This window comes from Parasteatoda tepidariorum, chromosome 7 (assembly GCF_043381705.1).
Source record: "Parasteatoda tepidariorum isolate YZ-2023 chromosome 7, CAS_Ptep_4.0, whole genome shotgun sequence".
In the NCBI taxonomy this organism is placed as follows: Eukaryota; Metazoa; Arthropoda; class Arachnida; order Araneae; family Theridiidae; genus Parasteatoda; species Parasteatoda tepidariorum.
The window spans coordinates 90,187,203-90,212,194 of record NC_092210.1 but is presented as its reverse complement, the minus strand read 5'-3'; the positions used below and the strand labels follow the sequence as shown (position 1 = coordinate 90,212,194).

General features: G+C 32.7%; 2 protein-coding genes across 2 annotated transcripts in view; one reads left to right on the top strand and one right to left on the bottom strand.

Moving 5' to 3' along the window:
* Positions 1-24,992, top strand: part of LOC107455201 (leucine-rich repeat-containing protein 1) — a 363,163-nt gene that overhangs the window by 248,407 nt on the left and 89,764 nt on the right. The gene's annotated exons all lie outside the window — the stretch shown is intronic.
* Positions 239-23,734, bottom strand: LOC107444774 (SUN domain-containing protein 2). The gene is made up of 9 exons (XM_016058996.3): positions 23,548-23,734; positions 22,634-22,818; positions 17,002-17,216; positions 14,572-14,748; positions 11,588-11,711; positions 11,457-11,505; positions 10,143-10,701; positions 6,809-6,907; positions 239-573 (listed from the first exon to the last, which is right to left on the bottom strand). Exons 1-9 carry the CDS (start codon positions 23,637-23,639, stop codon positions 427-429), a joined length of 1,647 nt encoding a protein of 548 aa, XP_015914482.1. The 5' UTR covers positions 23,640-23,734; the 3' UTR covers positions 239-426.

Below are 24,992 nucleotides of genomic sequence, written 5' to 3'. Positions count from 1 at the left end.
TAGCTTATATTTTATGTTGATAGCTTTACTTCATTTCCAACTCACTGTTAGTTTTCACCCCGAAAAAGGTCGAAACAGTCAAGACAGCGACTCTTTGAAGAAATAATGCTCATTAGAAGAATAATTACAAGAATTATAATTCTTGTATTTATAAAAATAATTATAAAAATAATTTTAAGAGTTATAGAAATAATATTGAGAAATATGTTTGCGGAAAATGTACAAGGGAAACACCCAGTTGAGCAATGAATAAAAAATTCTTATTCATTTGTGTGTTGTAATACATAAAAATTGGCACTACACAATTTTGTTTAAAATAAAGTTGTTTTTAGTTTATTTCCTTCTTGACATCCCTATTTCATACATTCAATCCAGAAACATAAAGTCCGCTGTCATTTGTCCGGCTAGTGTCGAAATAGGTATATACTAAGTGTTGGTATGTTTAGTGTTAAGGATCGACCTTTGATGAAAGAGAAAGTAATTCCGTCTTCTGAAATCGTTGACAAAGATGCTAAATAAAGTCGATACAATGATAAACTCCAGAATGAGGAAGAATCCGTGCAATTCCAAAAACTGAAAAAAAAAATGAATACAGATTAATTTATAAAGAAATTGTCTTTCAGAATAGGAAGATGTGGATCAAAAAACATTATTGAAATTGTATAGGTCAGGGATGGCGAACCAATGGCACGCGTGCCATTTATGGCACGAGACACAATATTTTGGGCACGCCACCGATCACAATTGTTATTACACTATGAATTGTTATTGCACAAATGTTATTACACTATGAAGCATATGTAACAATTAAATTAAAATTTACAAAAACAAACAAAATAGTAAACAATTATTAATAAAAAAATTAACAATTAATGCTAAAGAAAGAATTCATAACCATAAAAAACGAGCTAAAAATAAATAACTAGCAAAAAAAAATAACAGTCCTGCTTAAACTAACATCTTACAACTTAATATAAGTTATTTGTCATCTAATCTGCAACAACAGAAGTCACACTGATGTAACTTTAAGTTGTTTTAAGACATGGCAAAATGTATTTTTTTTCAATGTAAATAAAGAGTTTTGAGTTGATAGTATTTAGCATTATTATTTTCTCAATAATCACAAAGTCAAAATTATTTGAAGGCACGTCTATGACCTTATTAAACAATTTTTTAGAAAAATTCTCACGTTGGTGTATAAAGGTTCGCCACCCCTGGTATAGGTGATGTCGAAACAAACACCCTTGTGGTACATTTCTTCGTTGCATCCATTGTTATCACAAAAATGTTGTGAATACTTTCGAAACCACTCCTTAATTACATTTAGCGGAAGCATTTTTCTAGAGAATTCGTGTTTAAAATTGAAGTGAAATATTGAAAGAACTCAAAATTAATAAATTCATTTATAATCTTTATTTAGAATAATAAATGAACCCATTTATTTTTTCTCCTTTATGTATATAATACCTTATACGAATTTGGTATTGAAAACTCTAAACAATTGTGCGTTATTTGAAGTTTTGCAACCCATGATTTGAAATGTTCAACGGAGTCCACCCAGAAAAGAAAAAGCATTTGACTAAAGGGTAACCAGTTTTTGTAATAAGGCGATCACAACTTTTTTGTTGATTTTTTTTATTATTATTTTAAATATTTCATATTTATTGTAACATTTTGTGACCAGTGCAAATAAAAAAATTTTATATTTAATAGTCAGAATCTGAATAAGATTTTTCGAAGAAATATTTATTAATTATTGAACAAACCAAAACTCATCTATTTTGCTAAAGGTTCCTAATTATGAACAATTTTATCCCGTACCTTCATTTTGAAGTGTATGAAAAACCTAATGTTATTTTAATTATATATTTAACTGCATATCTTTAGGTTACATATTTATCTTAAATTACGAACTGATCTAAAAAAATCATTCTGTTGCAGAAATTATTTCGAACAATTAGATGTATTGTTTAAAATATTTATGTACTACATACGGAATGGAACTATTACTAAATAAAAAAGCTGTGTTAAAGAATAGAATCTCCGTATTGAGAGTTGCGGACCAAAATGGTGGCCGTTACTTAAGAGGACAGAAAACTTTTTCCTTTCATAATAATTTAAAATGTAGAAACAGTGAGTTCAGACCAAAGTAGAGTATACCATTCGAATACTGAAAAGAAAATTTTCTAATATACAAATGAAAATAACTTATGAGAAGATAACTTAGGATGACGCAAAGTTCTCATAATTTGTTTGCATTTTAATATTTTGAAGTATTTTTTTTTCAGTAACTGGAACTTCATGACCTGCTCTAGGTTAGCCTGAACTTACATTTTCTTTCTTTTAAATTAGTGATGAAGAAGAATTCTCGACAAAATTTTTCTTCCGCTGTATAACGTTCTCTTAATCTACGTAAACTAGGGCTTTAGATCCATCAAGTAAAAGACTGAGTAGATACAAGTGAAAGTAGGGTTGTGCCTGCTCGAAACCTCCCAATAATTTTTCAGGTATGGAACCCTAAACGATGGAACCTTTTTTGTAAAACCTTGTCTTCTATTTATCGAAATATATGACTCGAAAAAGCCAATTTCACAACGTATTCCAGCCAATCTACAATTACGGAAATGAGTTGTCTTAAAACCTCCTTTTGAGCATCTTTCTCTTCGAATTCTGTCATACATAATTTTGAATAAGATTTTCGATCAACTGTTGTTTTTTTCTTTTCTTTATAGGGTTTTTGCACATCCCAAACAGGTGCCTAGTGTGCCCCCTTACATGAATAAGCAGTGTCCAGCGGAACACATTTCGGAAGCTTGTTTAAAGGTCTGCCCTATATTATACAATACGTTAAAAAAAGTTTATGACCAGGTGCAAAATCACTTTATTATAGGTTGTCTTATCTTGGTCGTTGTTGCTAGGTTTAACTCTTATCACGTTGTATTTTGTTGAAAATTTAAATGAAATTTGTGAAGAATCCACATCTGAAGCAAACTAGATACTGAAATAATAAGCGTGTTTTTTAAAAAAAATGAACGTGCTTCCGTCGTTATGGGGTTAAAAGGGTCAGCAAATGCCCAACTGGGTACTCATTTTAGCCCCAGATTCTTCTATTGTTTTTTTTTCTTCAAGGAAAATATTTAGATACAATTCTTTGTATCAAAACATTCGAAGGCTTCGAAATGACTCTGTATGGTGATACTAATGGAACATTTTTGCACTTATTTTATTCCTTTGTAATTGTAGCACTTTTCAGATCCTACTTTTCAGATACTGTGGTTTTTAACTGTAATTGAATTCTAAATTGTTTCAAATAGGGTAGAAATAAATCTTGAAAAATACCACCACTAAATTAATTATTCGTTGTCTAATTTTTTTATTATAATTTTGAGGGGTTTAAAATTACTCTGTAAGTTACTGAAGTTAAAACGAGTTGAATAAAAGCTTTGCATTTTCTCATGCCAAAGAATATCTATGGGTTGATTATCTCCACTATATGTTATCTTATTAGCCCGTTATTTTTTTACAAATTCAAGTCCTGCAGTGGACTGATCGTTAAGACACGGTTCCCAGCAGATCACCGAAGTCCAGCATCACTGGCTACGATCAGTGTGAGAGTGGGTGAACCCCTTGGACCAGTCTGCGTAGGGACCGAGGGTGTGAGGCATGGGTCCCCGTTGAACTGTTCTATCGTAAAGTGCTCGACTTCGCATGCAGGTCGTTGGGCTACCGAAGCGGGGGTGCCATCCCCTCTGCAGAGGATGAAAAGTGTTATAGCATGTCTTCGGATCATCCTCAGGGATGTTTCCCAGACAGTCGCCAATAGTCCACTGTGCATCTCTAGTGCGACGTAAATGAACTATAACAACAACTACAAATTCCAAAGTCATAATTATGACTAACGGCAACACAAACTGGATATGTCCCGCAGTGACACGCAGTATATCGTTAAGACACGGTTCCTAGCAGATCACCGACGTCAAGCATCACTGGCTACGGTCAGTGTGCGGGTGGGTGATCACTTGGATCAGTCTGATAGGGACCGAGGGTGTGTGGTATGGGTCCTCGTTAAACTGTGCTACCGTAAAGTGCTCGACTTCGCGCGCAGGTCGTCGGGCAACCGAAGCGGGGGTGCCATCCTCTCCGCAGAGGATTAAAATTGGGATGGCATGTCTTCGGATCATCCTCCGGGATGTTTCCCAGACCGTCGCCAATAGCCCATTGTGAAGCTCTAGTGTGACGTAAATTAACAACAACAAACTGGATATCTTTACAATGTAAGTTCAGAACCACGAGACTCGAAGCCTATTGTTCTTAAGACGTGAGTTCGTTTGGATGAATAAAACACTCCATCAAAATTTTTATTAGCAGAAAGTATAGTTATTTAGTGCACTTAGTTACAGAGTCCAATAATTGCGTAATACAGAATCTTCGAAACTTCAGGAGGGTAAATGAATTAATTCGATTCAAAGCACTACTACAGACAACTAAATGGAGAAATAAACTATTTATAGTGGCTTGGCGACGAAATCCCGGAACTTTCAACGGGATTCTCGTCAGTTATTAGTCCTATTGCTCGGACACTCGAAGTTCCCAGAACTATCATTTTGTCACCAAAAGGGTTTCTAAGTGTCACCAAATTGCCAAGAATGTCACCAAGTTATTAGAATTATACCCAAGCTGAGCCTTCCGTAGGAAATGCATTATTTTCTCTCTAAATTACGTGAAAATTTTTCGAGTTATTTGCAAATTTCATGTTAAGCTAATGATTCAGGATTCCCCTCATTGGATATTTAGCCTCATAAACAGAAAATATTGTGAACATATGTAAAATTTTGTAACAATATATTACATTACAAAAGAGAGGTTATAGATTAAATGAGTCGCTCAGAAGCCAATGCGGTTAAGTCCAAAACACAAAAATTGAGAAAATTAATGTTTTTTGATACATTAGTTTTTAAAATTTTTGGTTTATTAATTTAATTAGAAAAGTGTATAAAGTCTTTTTTCGAGGTGTAAACTCTGCAAAGAAACAAGATCTGTACAGGATGTGTAAACAAAAAAGTAAGTATTTATTGAAATAATGACAGCATCTTAAAAATGTTAGGACTTATACCTTTTGGCAACTGAAAAAGATAAGAAATATATATAGTCTACTAGTATAAACGAACTTTTATTTTTCACAATCATCACTAGATACAGTGACTAATAGAAAATAAACTGTTGGATTATTTCAAAAATTGTTTTTTACTTCAAAACTAGAGTGGCGCTTTTCTTTGTTTTAGGAAATGAAAATAAAATAAATAAATAAATAAAAACTAAAAATACTACATTTTAAAAAAATACTACGAAAAATACCATACCCCTTTTTTTGGTGAAAAAATACTACCGTAGTATTAAAAATACTACGTCTGGCAACCCTGAGTTACTATGAATTTCTTGTTTTTCAGTGTTACCAACAAATATCGAAAGAAGAAGAAGAATTTAATTTCAAAGTTTATGTAAAAAAATATTGATAAAAGGTGGACTTATTCACAATGGCTTCTGAAATTATTATACAATATATTCAGAAGCTATTAAAAAAAGGGCTGTCTGACCTAGAAAAAAGTAACCAACGAATAAATCCTTTAATAACTAAGAAGATTATTATTTATTTCATCAAAATTTCCAAAAATCAGAAAATATCAAAAAATGGATTTAACCGCATTAGCTTCTGAGCGGCTCAAATGTCTTGCATTGCTCTTACTCAGTTTAGGCATCCATTTTATTAGATATATTTGTAATTCTAAAAGTATCCTCGAAATGTTCGAACGCATTCTTTGATAGTTTGATGAGTGTTTCTTTTCTTTTAATCTGACTGTGTTGTTAGTAGTGATCGGCAATGTCAACCTTCATCTATGTACCCCACATTAGAATCGAGTTAACATGTCTTGTATACTAGTGAATCGGAATTAAATTTTTGTTGTGGTACTACAGTACTCCCCCACCAGAATTATATCTGTGATAGAATTCGATGAACGAATACCAGTAGTTGATTCATTGCTGTTTTGTGAGAAGCCGAGAGAACTGTATTAAGACCACCGTACGAATTGAAGTCGTGGTCGAGCCTGTGTTGACTTTTAGCAGTCGAGTGAATACGTTGTATGTGTGATCGAGACTGAGTAGCAACAGTTCGAGGAGGTGGATAATGTCGAAGTTACGAGTCAACTGTTCAATGTGGACCCTCCATCGAAGTAGGCGTGTTCCAATAGAAGTGGTAGTTTCTGTCATGGTAGGGGTGTACATATCCCGTCCGCGTCACCCATGTGGGAAGAGCTGTATAGACAATGTCAATCTTCATCTATGAGAAGGCACTCCACCGCAGAATCGAGTTAACATGTCTTGCATACTAGTGGATTGAAATTATATTTTTTGTAGCGGTTGATACACTACACTTACTAAGACACAAACGATGCGCTCCTCTGTGAACATCAGCCACGAAGTTTGCCTTGAAATATATGCCATGCATTGATAATTGTTTGTATTATTGGTAATAATGAATAGGGTGGCTTTCAATGAAACGACACCAGGTTCGATTCTCAGCAGTGAAAAAAACATCGAGAGAAGTTTCATATCTTGCTTTCGGACAGATCTCTTCATGTAACGCAAATGCGGATCAAGAATTCCTACACGAGGGATATTTTGTCCTTTGAGTTCCAAATGAGAAGGCTATGAAGTGAAACCCGATTATAAAAGGCTGCTCAACGGAGGTTAGAATATAAAATAAAATGAGCCTTTTTAAACGTGAAACAATGTCGATTGAAGAATTTACCTGTTTCAAAAGATTCTCATGTCCGTAATATTCCACTTTCTCATTCAGGGAGTTTATTTTTTGTTCCACTTTCTCTATAGATAATTGTAGTTGTTCATCCTGAAACATAGAATGTATTCATTCAGAGATTACTTTTTATATACAATCCCTGGCCAAATTATTAGACAAGATTCTATGTAAAATCTTAATTATCAGTTGAATACAGCCTTATTGTTTTTACGCGGTTAGCACTTGTTTACGTTCCTCTATCCATGGGTTAATGAAATATGTTAAAAACACATAGGAAGTCTCTTCCGAATAAATGTATGTTTAACTATAAAAGTACTGCCTATAAATGCGTGCGAAGCATGTAATAATTAAAAAAAGAAAAACTACAGTGCGTCTAATCATTTGATCTCATTATTATAATATAATACCTGATATAACAAATAATCTATATTTATATAATATATCGTCTAATTTATCCATTCGTCGAATTTGCATTATATATATGACCTCATTGAACCCATTGATGTCAACAAAGTCGCGTCAAAAACAATGTAATATCCCCTGAATCATTAAGATAGAATGTTTCTTATAATTTGGCCGCCAGGGATTGTATGTTGTCACTGATATACAAACACCTATTAAATGCATTTCACTTCAGTCCCGCAGTGGACTTGATCGTTAAGACACCCAGCAGATCACCGAAGTCAAGCATCACTGGCTGTGTGCGGGTGGATGACCACTTGGATCAGTCTGTGTAGGGAGCGAGGGTGTGCGGTATGGGTCCTCGTTAAACTGTTCTACCGTAAAGTGCTCGACTTCGCGTGCAGATCGTCGGGCTACCGAAGCGGGGGTGTCATCCCTTCCGCAGAGGATGAAAATTGTGATGGCATGTCTTCGGATCATCCTCCGGGATGTTTCACAGACCGTCGCCAATAGCCCATTGGGCAGCTCTAGTGCGACGTAAATGAACTACAACAACTACAACAGCATTTCACTTCACGAAACGTTTTATTTATACTCGATCCCTTCACTTTCAGTGGAATACTTCAACTTTCTTTAACACTGGTAAGGTTTTTACAGGTTTAACAAGGAATGACTTCACTTCAAGGACTGGACTGATCGTCCCGGCAAAACACCGAGCATCACTGGCTGCGGTCAGTACAGTAGGAGGATGGGTAACCAATTTGATCAGGTTACAAAGGGACAACGCATCGATCTGTAAAGTTCATCAAAGTGAAGTTCTTGAGGGTTACCAATGGGAGGGACTCTCCACAGAGGATCAAAAGGCATGTCTTCGGATCATCGTCGCCCATTGCACAGTGCGACGTAAAAAAACAATCTTTTATAAAACAATGCGATTACATCTTTAGAAAGTGAGTCTATATATAGTTCGTTCGCCAGGCACTGGACTCCACCTCCTCGGACGCAGAGTTCATTGCAGCGCGGGAGTCAGAGGAGCAGCATCTCCGCGCTTGAAAATGAGACAACACTTAATGCGAACCAAACAGTGAATTATTTTTCAATCACTTACCTCGCTTTATCATCTGCTATTATACCTTTTGTAACTCTAGATAATTAAATACATTTTAAAAAGGTCTTTTTTCTAGAAAAATGTCTCAAAAAGGACAAACTATTCAATCAAAGGAGAGAAATTTATGAAATATTTTATGTTAAATAATGCACATTGAGATAGATACTTTTGTGATGCGATTATGTTCTGATTAAAGTCCAACATTATACCACACTTGTATTCACTGCTGTTAACTTTTATTTCGAGATAACGTGACTTTGTTTTTTAATATTTTTTTAAAACTTATATTTGTAATACTTTGGGTAAATTTTCTAAAGATAAGCTGCAGTTATAAATTAAACAAATATAATTACTTATAAAGAAAGAAAACCACAATCTTTATTGCCTTATCATTATTTATTTTTAAGGTTGAAAATGTATGAAATGATCTTTTTAAATGAATTGGCAAGACTTTCACATCCACTAATATTATAAACAAAATATTTTTTATCACTCATTAACGATAACAACAACTAACATTTTTTATGAAGGAATTTTTTTATTATTAGACTTTTCATTTAAAACATACACTTTATTTCCACATTTCACTTTTCAATTAAAATAAATAATTAAATATTTATTGATTAAGGATTCAAAATTTTAAAATTTTACTAAAACGATTCAAAATATCTAATCATCAATTTATAAATTACCAAATAAATATTTTAATCGTAAGTAAAAATAATAAGAAGCAGAAGTCTTTTTTCATTAGATATTTAATTTAAAACATACAGGATATTTACGAATTGTAGTTTTCATTTAAAGGTATTTCATAAGTAGGATTTTGATAATGAAATATTTTACTCTTCTTTCGAATTAATGTATCGAAGTCATCTATATTGTGATAAAGTTAGACTAGACTAGCATGTTTAGAATAGTAACTAATAACAAATGATAGCTACAATTGCACTTTTAGTAGTTACTTTTATTGACGCGCAAATTTTGATGATGAAAAAAAAATTATTTTTTTTCGCTCCTTCAGTTTTTTTCTTTTAAAATAAATGCACCATTAATAATTTTTTTTGTTGACATTTTTGCAGTTTATAGATTTATTTAAAAAAAGGTTTTTTATAAATTTTGAATAATGTTTTTCATTTCAAACGCATTTTGTTGTAAAATTATTTTTTCGTTATAAATTATTGTAAATTTTGTATCTTGTTTCTTAATTGTCGTCCAATAACAAGTTTTGATGCTCAGCAGAGTCCTTGAAATTATAAAGAATTTGCTTTAAGGACAACAGCCATTCTTTCAATTTGTAGAATATTAAAAAATAAATAAATAAAAATTTATAATCCAAAACAATATGATTCTGATATTCCTGAAGAACATAACTAAAAATGTATTAATTCCAATTGATCAGTTATTCATTATTCGAAATTTATTTTATTTCATTTTATCAAAATTTATTTATTTTATTTTATTAAAATTTAGCTTATTTTATTCAAAAATCAAATATTTATTTGTATGAATATCTTATTTTTTAACTACATGTATATTTACAGGTTCATTTTGTTGTTGTTGCGCATGCCTGTTAAGGCAGAGGAGTGCGATTGTTATTGTTCATAGTTTATTTTATCAAAAATGCTAATATCATTAAGATTATTTCCTATAATTTTCCCTTTTACGTTTTTAAAGGGTATTTTTAAAAAATTCTTTTAGCCTTGATGATAAAGAAAAGAACATTTATGTTAATATATATGTTATTCTGCGATTTTTCCTTTTCCGGGTGTCACTATTTGAACAATTTGTTTGAAATTCGGATTAACGTATACTCACGATGACTGCTGCTTTTTCTGAGGCTAAGCTAATAGCTTCCATGGTTCCGTTGAACATTATTTGCATATCTTCCATCTGCTGCCGATACGATTCACTTAACTGCTGCAAATATCGATTCATCAAACTCAAACTCATCTCCGATGCTTTAATTCGATGCGTCAGTTTACTTAAAACAGACTCTTTCTGTATAAGAGCCGCACTCACCGCAACAATCTCTGACTTCATTTTATCCTCGTTCGTAAACTTGTTAGAGGAAGCATTCTTGGCCGGTGCAGATTTTTGTATGACAGAAACAAATTTCCTTCGTGAGCTGGATTTAATGATGCATTGTAAAAAGTAGTCAGTGCTATTGCACATGGTTTCGATCGTTTCGTTAAAAGATCGATTCCCATTTATAAGACAAATTTCTTCTCTTTTGTTATTGAAGGTGGAATTCAGGAATAAATATATTGGTTTATAAAAACAACTCCTTCGAGAGCTTTGTGCGATGTCATCTTTCTGAATACTTTTTCTCGTGTTGGTTAATTTTTCCTCCGAATCTTTTGGTAACCGTAGAGACCTAAAAAAAGAAATTATGCGCCTATAATGATTTTTTTACTATTTTAATGTTTTAGTAATTAAAAATTTACACCAATATAAACCCTTTCTAAAGACCCACAGTCGATGGGAAGATATTTTTCCAACCATAAAGATGGTTAAAAATAGAGGATCAAATACTTGATCATTTATAAGTAAAGAAGTTCATGTGTCTCATTCATACATTTAATATCTGTCTTTGAACAGTCGACCCAATTTTGCGACTACTCATACCTTCTCATTTTGAATCCAATCCAGAAGACAAGGAAACACCTGGATCAGTACCCCCAGAGGTATTGATTTGTTATGGGAACATGGAGGACTTTGCGATTCGACAGATTCTCGGGCGGGAGTCTTCGGCTGGCCTGGGATCAAGCCCACGAACTATTGGACATGGGCCCAGTGCTCTACCAACCAGGCTATCTCGGCCTTCATACGTTTATTTATTAATATACGCTTCTTTCACATTCATACGCTTATTAAACATTCATACGCTTAATCCACATTCACGCGCATGTTCTCTATAATACTCCGGTGTCACAGTCCTTCGCTTTTTCCACTTTTATACACTGTTTCTTGTTATACGCTTATTCCACATTATACTTTATTGTGCTCCTATTTCCCATTCATATTATTCATTCATCCTATTCCACATTCATTCTCTTATTTTGCATTCATACGCTTGTTCTTCACAAGACGGATATTCCGCATTTATGAGCTTATTCCGCATTCTTTTACCTGTTGTACTTCGCCTCAGATTCGTCCTCATTTTCTCTATATACCACGCCTGAAAGAATAAAAATAATCAAACATTCATTTCTTGAACAGATATATTTGTTTTTGGGTTGGGGAGGTAAAGAATGACTTACTTTTTCTAGGATCGTTTTCATAATGTTCGTCTATGTCAAACTCATATATCATGGAATAGCCTAAAACTCTGAAGACACTCAAAACACAGAAATGTTCTTTTCCGTGATAGGAAGATATCACTACCTGTTGATTTTTTAAAAAAATATTAATTGTATGCCCCATCTAAATTATTTATGTATTAAAAAGCAAAATTAATGGAAAAAACCGTAAAAATGCATTCATGCTATTAATGAAGTCAATAATAATAAATTAGAGCCCTGATGGCTCAGGGAATAGAGCCTTTAAATGAGGTTAACCGGGTTCAAATCCCCAGCGATGGCTGGTCGAAGCGAATCCGTACCCACTGCTGACGTGAAATATCCTCAGAGGTAGATGGATCATGGGTTAAAATCCTTTTTCTGTCAGGCTAACCGTGAGATTTTCTCGCGCTCTTCCTCTCCATGTAACGCAAGTGCGAGTTAGTCGCATCAAAAGTCCGCTACAGAGGTAAAGTTGTCCTATTGCTTGATCCATGAGTTCTCTTGTCTTCTGGATTGGGTTTAAAATGACTAATCCTGCTTCGGTATCCCGACGACCTGCACGCTAATTCGAGCACTTTACGGTAGAACAGTTTAACGAGAACCCATACCGAACACCCTCGGTCCCTACGCGGAATGGTCCAAGTGCTCACCCACCAGCACACAGCCAGTGATGCTTGACTTCGGTGATCTGCTGGGACTTAACGATCAGTCCACTGCTGGATCGACAATGTTGAATTTATAATAGCAGGACCTTTTATGAATTTGTGGATCATCAAGGCTTAGAGTTCATATAACAAAACTAGATCGTGTTTTTACAACCATTGCTTAGAGAATAAGGAACAAAATTTCAGACATCATTCAGTGCTGCGTAAACATGACAAACAACCGCTGAATGTTTTTGCAAATAGTGAAAATGGCTCTAAGAACATCTTCTTCACTGCATTTTTTACGTTCTCTGCAATGAATAGAATTAAGATGCCCTACTCTCCCCAATTCGGGAAAGATGACAAAATCATCCACATTAGTGCCACCTAGGGAGCAAATAAAGTTTTAAAAAGTATTACACCCTCTCAAGAAACTGAGAAGCTGTTTACCTCCACTGCAATTATCATTCTGACATAGAATTCTCTTTTTAGACCATATCGAGAAATAGCCTGTCGAAAATTAGAAATTGTTTTTTGTAAAATGTATTGAATTTCAAAGATCTGGAAAAGCTTCGAACATTGATCTCAAAAAGTCGGTCATTCAGTTCAGTAAAAAAATATAATGTACGTATTTTTTGTAACACCCATACTTTAGAGAATAGAAGGAAAAAACTTTAAAAATATTTTATGCCTTTTTTTTTTATTGAAGATGACCGCGCGCGAGTATGGGGAAAGTGAAAAAACTTGGATTTTTCATCACAGTATCTTCTGAAAAATTGAATCTACCCTCATTTTTTAAAATCTATTTTGTAGCATTTTTTTTTTTGCTAACTTTTAATCTCCCGGTGACGTGTGGGAGAGGCCAGGTTAAATGAACCATTCACACACAGTGAATGAGCCTCACTGTAGAATGGGAAGTAATCCTCCTTTTCCTCATACACACAAAACTGTCATCCAAATTCTGACTTTTTTAACACTCCTATTCTTGAGGATAGCTTTCAACTTAAAATCCTGCTTAATTATTAATTGCTTGTATGCTCTATAAACTGTAACAGTAGATGAGAAAAATGCAAGGAAATTGTCTCCGATGATTTACCCAGATATGCTTGAACAAGAACACAACAGGTCATACCGCCTAGCTCTTAACATTTCTTTAGTTTCAAAAACTTATTTTTTTAATCATTCTTAACCAAATTTTAAGCAAATTTAATCCATTATTTAATTTAATTAAAATTCGGTTAAGAATGATTAGAAAAATAAGTTTAAGAAACTAAAGAAATGTTAAGAGCTAGGAAATGTGAAATGGCATCACAACCACCTATACTTGAACATTGTTTCAAAATGTTCAAGTACAGAAAGCATTTTATGAGCAAGATGGAGGCTCTTTAATGCTGTGGGAAGGCTTTAACAAGGGTGGTGCACTTAACAGGCGACATTACCGTTTTTGCCACACACAAAAAAGTGCTAAGAATCCATTTATAGAGAGAATTGGCGGCTCAAGCGGGATTTTCCCTTTGTGGTTGTTCCCTTTATGGCAAAGCATACTGAGACCTCTAAATAATTCTAATCTTTCACGTTTAAAAATTCAAATTTATTTTATTTTATTACATTATAATTTTATTTTAATATAGAATGCATTTTGTTCCAATTGTAATTTTTTTTTATGTTTTGTCTAGAGGGCCATTTTATTTGACACGGCGTCGGAATGGGTGCCACAGAATTGTCAACTTTCGCCAAATGGCTCATCTAAATACAACTTTTCCTTACATTTCTTTTTACTTCCTAATAAAAACATTTCTTAATTATTTTACTTCTTAATAAAAACATTTCTTAATTATTTTACTTCCTAATAAAAACATTTCTTTATTATTTTACTTCTTAATAAAAACATTTCTTAATTATTTTACTTCTTATCAAAAAGAGAAAAATAAAAGGAATCCGTGTGCATTATGGGTAATAAAATATATTCATTTTCTGTGTTCATCATCGTATAAGATTTAAGCATTTCTCAATAATTTCAACAAAACAGTATGTCACTGCAGCTATTATTTTAACCTTAAGGTGTATACATCTGCCGCATTCACTAGCATGAGTTATGTGAGCCACAGGGGATTAAATTTGTAAACCAACAAAATTGTTGAAAAGAGGGAAAGATAGGTTTAAAGAGGACCTCGAAATGAAGAACTAAAATTGACTATCAGATAGCAAAGAAAAAAAGTTTTCGTTTAATAAACAAAGTAAAGTGCTCTGTTGTTGCAATTCACCAGTTGTGCAGAAATTATTTTCTCCATTTAATCAAAAGTGCAAACAAAAACCTACCTTGATGAATTTTCCCAAATTTTTCTCTTTCAAGTGGAATGTCTGGGTCGATCTTTCATCATTTGCCTCAAATGTTCCCAGGTGGCGCCATCTTTGAGTTGGGTACAGCACGTCACTCCAATAACAAGAGAAATTTCTAGGTGACGACGAAAACAACTCGTAGTTCACAAGCTCAATCTAAATTTTTAAATAAAGAAATTGTTGTTGTTATTGTTAATTTACGTCGCACTAGAGCTGCACAATGGGCTATTGGCGACGGTCTGGGAAACATCCCGGAGGATGATCCGAAGACATGCCATCACAATTTTGATCCTCTGCGGAGGGGATGGCACCCCCGCTTCGGTAGCCCGACGACCTGCGCGCGAAGTCGAGCACTTTACGGTAGCACAGTTTTAACGAGAACCAATACAGCACACTCTCGGTCCCTACGCAGACTGATCCAAGTGGTCACCCACCCGCACACTGATCGCAGCCAGTGATGCTTGACTTCGGTGATCTGCTGGGATCAAATTTAAAGTCTTCAAAATAATCTAAAATTTTCTTTGTATGCTTCTTTAGCTACACTTATTAATATCTTATAGACAGCAGTGTAGTTATTGACATTTGCTCGAGAAAAAAAAATAAAATAGAAATTCACCAAATCTTGAATGCCAGGAAAATGACATATTACCTTCGAAGTTTAAAAAACAGTCATTTTAAGTTAATAGTAAGTAACTCAACTTAAGCCTTTATGTTTGTTGGACCATAAATTGCTTAAATTAATTCTTTTTATCCACTGTAGAAAGAAACAAAAAAATTTTTGTTGCTGATGTGTACAGAATAAAATTTTGTATAATAATCAATCATTAAATAAATAAATAACTTTGATTACATCCAAGCATATTACAAGCATACATAAACTTGGTATTAGGTTAATATTTGCTTTCCCTCTTTACAGTATTAACAGTTAAAAATAATTTCTGGTAACGCTTCAATGTCCTGGCATTCATAAGCTAGGAAAATGACAGCCAGGATAATGACAAATTCGCCATTTTATAGCATATAACTTTACTTTGATTTAATATTTCGGCCGAAGACGTTTATATTCTGTAGAAAACAACTGTATTTCTTAAAATAACTCAGATAAATCTATGTAGTTTTTGTTATTAATGATTTCAAGAAGCCATCAAAATGACAGCATAAAAACCTACTCATCTTGAAAACATTTTTGAAATAGATTTTGAACCAGAAAATTGGTTCTTTATTCATGCAACAAGACATGTTCAGATAGGAGGGTATCTAATCAATCTATTAACATAAGATATTGATTTCTGGCGCTATCTATTTTGGTTATAATTCACTAAATAAAAGTAGCCAGGAAAATGACAGATTTTCAAGGGACAAACAAATTATTAATTGATAGAAAAAATTATTTTAAACGAAGTTTTAGTAAACAATATCCTCTGCTTATATTCTAGAAATGCTTACATAGGATAAGATAAAAAAAATTAGATTTTGAAAAATGTATGGGAAGTTTTGGAAATATTGTTTGGGACATGCCAGGAAAATGACATGTTGATATTCAATTAAATTAATGCTAGTGCAAAGTCATTTTAAAAGACTAACAGCAATGCTATTTATAATTTCTTTTTTTAAAAAAAATTCTTTTAGTATTATAGTATTAGATCTTGGAGCAAGGGACAGTGAATTGTCATGCTTCGAGAGAATCACCCATATACCAGTGTTTCCCAAACTTATGACTTTTGTGCACCCTTTCTAAATTTTTCGTAACGCTGTGTACCACTAATAAAAAATTTTTTGTATTTTTTTAAAAATATGTTTATTTTTCTTTTTTGGTACAACATTTTGTAGATACTATCCAGCGATCCGTATTCTATGTTAAAGATAAAAATTATATTTCATAAAACTAATCAAAATAAGTAGAATTTATTACAAACCTTTACTATAAAAAAATTGCACAAAAGTTAAAAATCACAACTGGCTGTTGACACCACTCATTATTAACTGTTAACTCTGCAAAAAATAGACAATAGAAAAATACGTCATCATAAATTTTCATGGCTAGTTTTGTTATTAAATAAAATTGTTTGAAATTTTCGCTAGTTGCAAGATATTTCGCATAAGAACGCGTACCCCCACTAAACTGTTCCCGTATCCCTGGGGGTACGGGAACACTTAAGAGTAAATTTATTTTTCAAGTCTGTAGGTAGCGCCACTAAGACAACCTATTTTCTTTTAAAAAAAATTATATGCAATAAAGTTTAAAAAAAATATTGTATAATATAATACAAATGATATGTAAATAAAAACAATTATATTAAATAAAACAATAAATTTAATGAATATAAAGCGTAATTGTGTGATAAAATGAAGGAAGAAAAATATATAAATAAGAATTTTGGAGTAAGAACATAGTTAGGGGAAGGATACCTGTGTAGCTTCGATTGTATCACAAAGTTCGATGATGAACCAAGTAGTGCTCACATGACAGGGATTCAACATGTATTCATCGATTTTCTCATTCAGTATGGACATTCGAAAGGAAGATTCTGGATTCGATGAGAGAATTTTCGCCCCACACTTTGCAGAAGCATAATTCAGTTTCCTTCCCTGAGAGAAATGTTTCTTCTCATCCAAGTTTATCTCTAAAATAAGATAACATTCATTCAATTCCCTGATTTGCAGTTTTCAAACTCTTCCGAATACTGTCGAAAACGGTAAAAAAGAGTTTAATCTTAACCGCTTCTTTTACCGAGGGAGAAAAAAAAATGCAAAAAATCAACACATTTTTTTTAATTTCATTTATGAATTCAAGGAACAAAACATAATACACAAGTTTTAAGTTGAAATTTTAAAGTTTTCATGTGTAAAAAATATTTAATTTACCATCAGTTTACTACCCTAAATGATCTCGGGCAAAAAAAGTTAAACATGAGTATGCGTTCATAACCTGAACAAAATCATCTACATCAGTGATTCTCAACCACTGTGCCGCGGCACTTTTGTGTGCCGCCGAATTCTTAAAATGTGCCGCCAAATATCAGAAATGATACACTAAAAATTATAATGATTTTTTTTATTATGAGTAAAGTTTAAATTAAAGAAAAGTGCATATATATATTACCGTTAAAGTATATAATGCAGTTATAAACGAAGTAAAAAAAAAAATAGCAACTAATAATGTATATTCTAGGTTGAAAAGCACCAGCAGGCGTTAAATAGTTATTCATTCTAATTTCTAATGCAGTTTATTTTTTATTTTACGCACCTCAGATATGTGATTTTCAAAGGTTCTACGAATGAATCCTGAGATCTCTAAAGAAAACAAACTTTTAAATGTTATTACAAACTTTTGTAGTTATTAAAGCATAACAGTGAATGTTATTAAATATTAAAATCGTCAGCAGAAATGAAGGCTTGGCGATAATTCCTAACATAACTTCCCAGAGGAAATAATCATGATTACAGCTGGGGGGTGGGGGAAGAAGGCTGAAATATAATCGATTAAATCTCTTATGTTTCTAAAAGACTATTGTTGCGAATGAAAGTTACAGCTTAATATTCAACTAAATAGAATTAAAACTAAATGGATTCCTAAATAAGAAGGCTGAAATATAATAGATCAAATCTCTTATGTTTCTAAGAGACTATTTATTATTGCGGATGAAAGTTAAAGCTTAATATTTAACTAAATGGAATTAAAACTAAATGGATTCCTAAATCTACAGCTTAGCTCAACACATTTTTTCATTTCTAACTAATAAAAATTAAAATTTCAAAAGTTTTCGATTATCTTTCTAAACAAATTACATATTTCAAAAAGCTTCTAGACAACTAGTCTCCAATGTTAACCTTTTTCTTCAATATTTTACGTTTTGAAAAATATCTATGGGATACTGGGTGATAGATGTAAGATTTTCACATATAAATCCATTTCTGATAACAAGTTGTATATTAGGTAAATAACCATGGCAAAAATAGGAAAATGGCTAATTCCCAATAATGAATAGTGGTGCAATGAATTCTGTTATTTAAGAAACAACAACAATATGAATAATGCACTAACATTTTAATTCATCAATTATATTGTTAATTATATTAATCCCTTAATTAAAAAAAATATGCATGTAATTGCAATGATTTTAAATATCCGCTTAAACGTATAAAACATTTTTATAAGTCTAATTCCTTTAATATTTTAATTTATTTCTATTAATAAATGGAATGTTTTATTAAAATTGCTATCAATAAACAAGACAATCAACTTGCGTTGAATCTCCGACTTCAATGTAAGAGTTGGTGTGGACTTGTTGGCACACAACTTTAGTCTTCGTAGGAAGAAATCCAGTGGTGTTTATCATGATCTTGAGGGGAAGGGGCAATTCTGATCACTGAATTATGAGAGTATACGACCAGGAACAGGAAATGTCTCATGCAGTAATTGGATTGTTTATTGGACTTTTCAATAATAAAAACGCGTAGCTCCTAATTGCTGTGCTGCATTTTTACTAATTCCAAACTATTAGTCATCTACTGTTTTCTTTCTTTTTGGTTACCAAGACTAAACAATGAATTTTCTATTTAATGGCGTAAATTTTGGAACACCCTTTATTACAAGTTAACCATTTTTTGTCTAAGTTTTTTTTTGTTGTTGTCAATTTAACTAAATACGAACTGTTAAACTGAAGTGAAAAGATATCACCTGATTAAAAATTACATGATTATCTGATTTTTGAAGTGTGTGAAGTTTTTAATCAGGTAAATACGAACATGTGAATAATCAAAAAATTTAGTAACCTGCGCTAAAAATAACAGTATATAAATTCCAACGACTAAAAGATAATATCAAGCAGTGTATAGTCTGTAGGTACTTTTCGAATTTATTGATAAAATTGCAAAATTCTCCTAGTGCAAAAGGTTGAGAAGAACCTTAGATTAAATGAATTATTTTATTAAATTTAAATTTGGCGTATTTATAGAGATGTACGCATGAAAAAAAAAATTGGATCGCCTTTATGAAATTATTTCACGTAAAATCCCAATTAAATGGAAATTCACATTTTTTGAAAAGAAAATATGTCTCTAATATTAAACAAATTACGAAAAAAATGTATAAATTACATTTTTAAAATATTGCATCAATATTTTCAATCGCACTTTTCAAGTAAAAAAATATNTACTTGTTAAATTATAATCTAATAGTCTTGAATATATTTTTTATAAATATTAATAAAAATACGTAGTCAACATTTTTAAGCATCTCTCACATCATTGCAAATTTCTCAACATATCTTATATATCGTCTTAATCTTAAAGGTAATTTTTTAATCACCTGTCCGGAAGTGTTTCGCAGAACTATTTTACCAACTATTTAATTAAATTTTAACATTTTTAGAAATCTTATTCTTTACCCTACTACGTTTATTATTTCTTCATTAATATACTAATAAATTGTTTTAGTACTTTAATTTAGGTTTTCCTTAAAGTAAAGTTCCTTTTTAAATTATAGTCAAGTTTTTTTAAAAAGAATTATTGTCTGCCAGCTAAGAATAAACGACCTTTTAATAAGTTGTACAAAACAAAAGTATTGAATTACAAATTAAATAAGAAGTAGATTTTACCTGAGAAATAAATTTTTTTGCATCGTTGGTATGTTAAATTTCTCAGAAACAAAGAAATTAGGTACTTTTTTCAACGAAAGAAAAGTATTTTAAACACATATTGAGGTTTTATGAAATTTGCCCCCCAAAAATAGACAACTAGTATATTTTAGTTTGCGTTCCACAAAAAAGGCTTCGAGTTCCGGATGTGGCCCGTGGCCCACCAGTTGGTAGCCTTTGGTTTAGAGGTACCGTATAAAATATCCACACTATTATTGATGCTTAATTAATCTATGTTAATTTAGTTTTATAAGCGTCGTTGAACAGCCGACCCAATTCTGGAATACCGATGTTTAACTCCGTAGCCTTGGAATCCAATCTAGAAGACAAGGGAACTCCAGTACCCCCAGAGGCTTTGATTTGTAAGGAGAACTTTGAGGATTGTTTGGCGGCCCCTACAGATTTAACAAAAACTCATATGTTGAAGGGTTATGCAATGAGTATCAAATATACTAGTGTGAGTATAAAGAATTATATTGATATATTTGGTGATTATTAAAACTGCACCCATATTAAGCAGTTTGTTAAGCTGTGAAAAGGGATATGTACCGTATTTAGTAGTGGTTTGTTCTAACTATCATGAGTTGGCTACGAGTCATGTCAGTGATGCTTCTATTCTGATGGAATGAACTGCGTCTTAATGTCATAACGTAAAGTACCCATACTAGAAGGTACTTTCAGAGAGGAAAGCAAGGCGAAACTAATAATTCTTTGCCTTACCACTGACTAATTTGAAAAATCATGCAAACTAATGTGGATTTTATGTTAAAATGAAAACAATCCTACCCAGATATGAATGCACGTCCTGATTTACCCCTAAAAATGTCTTCAGTTTTGAGCAGGATTTCGTACCGTTGATTGATTTGTGTATATTCAGCCAGAGGGTGCGAAGAAATTTAATTCATTACAGAGCGACAATCCCTTAGTTAAAAGGGAAATATTTAGAACGTTACTTCCAATTAAAAATTTCGTTACAAGAAAAAAAATTTGGTTGCAGACTCAGGATTTTCAACAAAGCGACTGAATGCTGATTTTGGATCGAGTGTGAACTATCGTTTATTGCTGGATTCGACTGTACTTTATTTTTGTGCAATTCATTTGACATTTATAATTGCAACCGGGCATAGCGAAAAACCTTTAAATTGTTCTAAATAAGGGACTTCTTGAGAACAATTAGAGAAGATAACGACCCCGATGAACAAACCAAGGGGTGCCAACAAACGGAAAGGTGACTTTGAGGAAGATCTTAACTCATTGTGATGGACCATTCCAAATCGAAAACTCTTTGGTGGTGGCTAAGAGTTTATCAGGGTGGATTTAGTATCCACCTTGGACTGGATTTTTCTATCCAAAGATCTTTAGCGACCTGTGTTTCGTATCTTAATTTAAAAAACTCAAGCAACAAAGAGCTTGTCTTATAATTGTAACATCAAGAGAAAAATCTCTAAAAAAAGGCCTCTGGTTTTTAAAGTCTGTATCTAACGGTTCGGAACAGAAGTATGGTCTGTCACACAGACGTCATTATGTAACAGCCTTCTTAGCTGTCTAATTCAGTAACCTTGTGAGTTTAAACCCAGCATTTGCTAACTCAAACCTTCGCTTTTTTGATAAACTAATACGTGTTACAAGGGGAAGGAAACCCCGGGAACTTCCATCGGTTAGCCCGACGCTAAAGGGATTCAAACCCGTGCAACAACTGGGACGTTGTAGCTTCCATGTACCGGTAGCAAGATTCGAACCTGGGGAAGAGCTCCTTCGATTACTTTACCCTGTTAATAACGATAGATCTTGAAACACATTTTATCTCTTTATTCGCAGATTACTCATTATTTGTTAAATGTTTCCCACATAAGATTGATGCTTACAGAAAACACAAGAAAAATGATTTCATTTATGAAAAGGTAGAATCGAGTTAACACGTCTTCTAGTGAATTGGAATTACAGTACTCCCCCACCAGATCTGTGGTGGAATTCGATGAACCACTAGTGGATTCATTGCGGTTTTGTATTAAGATCACCGTACTTTCGCCTACAGCTGTCATAAGTTCACGGCCGTGTTCGCTCCCGTCTTACCATTAGCGGTCGAGTGTATGCAGTGAGTATTCGAGACTGATGTCGCAGTAGCAAGTCAACTGTTCAATGTGGACATTACATTGAAGTTCACATCATGTCCGAAGGTTATCCATGTGAGGGATAGTAGTTATTGACCTTCATCTTAGAAGAGGTAATCCTTCCTAGAATAGAGTTAACATGTCTTATATACTAGTGAATCGGAATTGTATTTTTGTTGTGGTAGACACAGGGTTTTGTTTTGTTCCTATAAATCAATCTCCAGTGAGTCGACATGATTTACAAGAGGAGATATTTCAGGAATTTTTTTAATAATCTGAAAATGACTTTACCTTGTCTAGTTAATTCCTCTTCCTTCCATGCATCGAATGGAGGCAAAGTGTTGGGAGAAGGAGACTTTTTAAGCACCCTGTATATGTCCGAAATGACAATAGAATGTTTATCTTCAGAAAATCCATTCGGATACAAAACCTCCAATTTTCTAATTGTTACCACTCTTGTTGCAATGGCGTCAAAACTGAAAGAGCACAATAACACTGTAGTGTATCTACCACTACAAAAATACAATTCCAGTTTCCTACTATATAAGACATGTTAGAACGATTGTAGGGTGGGGTACCTTTTTATAGATGAAGGTTGACATTGTCGATAGCTACCCTCACCACATGGGGGACCTTCGGACGTGATGTGAACACGCCTCCCTTGACAGAAACTCCCACTTCGATCTGAACACACCTACTATTCGATGGATGGTTCACATTGAACAGTTGACTTGTGACTGCGACATTATCCACCTCCTCGCGCTGTTGCTACTCAGTCTCGATCACACACAAAGTTCAACACTCGACTGCTGATGGCAACACACGAGCGACCACGGCCGTGAACTTAATACAGCTCTCACGATCAGCACTCAAAAGTACGGTGATCTTAATACAGCTCTCCCGGCTTCTCACGAAACAGCAATGAATCCATTTGTGGTATCCGTTCATCGAATTCTAACACAGATGTAATTCTGGTGGGGGAGTACTGCGTCTACCACTACTATAATACAATTCCCTAGTATATAAGACATGTTAGAACGATTCTATTGTTGAGTACCTTTTCATAGATGAAGGTTGACATTGTCGATCACTACTAGCCCCACAACAACCCAAGCGACTTATTTTTGTAGCGATGTTCAAAACTCATTATTTTACTATCAATTTACAAATGGAATGGCGTAAAAAGTGAGTGATGAAATATTTACTTGGGAGGTATGTTCCATGTAGCACTCCAAAAGAATAAGAACATCAGACTCATCAGCTGAACTAAACTCAAAAGTTCCTTTTGTAGATCCATTCTCGACGATGTTATTTTTTTTAAATAAACAAGTCACATTTTAGATTAAAAAAAAACGATTTTTGTTGCAACGTTATCTCATTTCAGCGGCGTTTGTATCTGATAGGATTCATTTTATAAGTATTAACATAAATAGATAACCCGTGTTAGCACAATCAACACTGTACAATGCGCAAACGAAAATGCTTTGAATAAACCTAAAGGTTGAATGTTCACGTTTAAGGGCCTTACTTGAACCCTTACCAATTTGTTTGGAAAAAAATGCAAAAAATCAACATATTTTTTTTAATTTCATTAATAAATACGAGAAACTAAAACAAAACATAACATTATGTGTAAAAAATATATAATTTACCATCAGTCCCAAATGGTCAATGAAAAAAGTTAAATATGAGTCTTTGTTCACATTTTCATCATCTGAAGAATCACCTGCATTACCTTTTTTACTCTTTCTTCTATGTAAATTCATAATCCCTAGACAATACGAAACACGTCTGCTGTCCCACAAATAGCAAACAAATATTGTCAGTAGGACTGGGCGATAAAGGAAATTTTATATCGTGATGCATCGTCAGTTTTGCATCGCAATATAGCGATGTATCGCGATATAGTATTTTTTTGAATTTCATTTACTTGTAAGGCACAGAAAGTAGGATTTCTATCAAAACTCCATACTCAGATTGATTTAAATCAATTTATAAATTTGAAGATATATATGTTTTGCTAAAGAAAGATATTAATGTTATATTTTCTAAAAATGATCGCGCAAATAACATAAGATTTCTTAGCTTAAAAATAAATAATAAAATATAAATAAAATTGAAATTTATTAGTATAATATTTACCTAACAATATAGAAAGAAAATTTAAAAAATAGGTTCGTTAAAAATTATTTGCAGGCTTAAAACAAAGTGCTAAATAAATTTTAAAAAAAAAGCGCTTTTGAAACAACCTTATTTTTTATCATTATTATTTCACATAAATAATGAAGTTAAATTGAATAATTACCGAATTCTGAACGAAAAAACAAAGTAAGGTTTAATTTCTTGAAAATAAGAACAAAAGAATTAAGACGTTCGGTAATATATTTAACTGACAATATTGAAAGATAATTAAAAAAGACGATTATACTCTATAATAAACGAAGTGCTAAATGATTAAAAAAAAAAAAAAAAAAAAAAAAAAAAAAAAAAANACTAATTTTTTTGAATAAACAAAGTTGATTGACTTATGTCCAAATCCAAAAGAGGAAAGACAAGTTTTGTTATAATTTTATTTATAAAAACAAAAACAACTAAAGATTTATAAATTTAAAATCAGTAATAAAAAACCAATTAAATTATTGGAAGTTTT

What these genes read in the sequence shown, in the direction of transcription:
- LOC107444774 (XM_016058996.3), bottom strand. Translation starts at nt 23,639, where the DNA reads ATGGATCTACAAAAGGAACTTTTGAGTTTAGTTCAGCTGATGAGTCTG. An exon ending in ATTTGGGAAAATTCATCAAG is followed by an intron (nt 11,712 to 14,571) that starts GTAGGTTTTTGT and finishes AAAAATCAACAG; the next exon opens with GTAGTGATATCTTCCTATCA. An exon ending in TCTGAGGCGAAGTACAACAG is followed by an intron (nt 10,702 to 11,456) that starts GTAAAAGAATGC and finishes TTCTTTTTTTAG; the next exon opens with GTCTCTACGGTTACCAAAAG.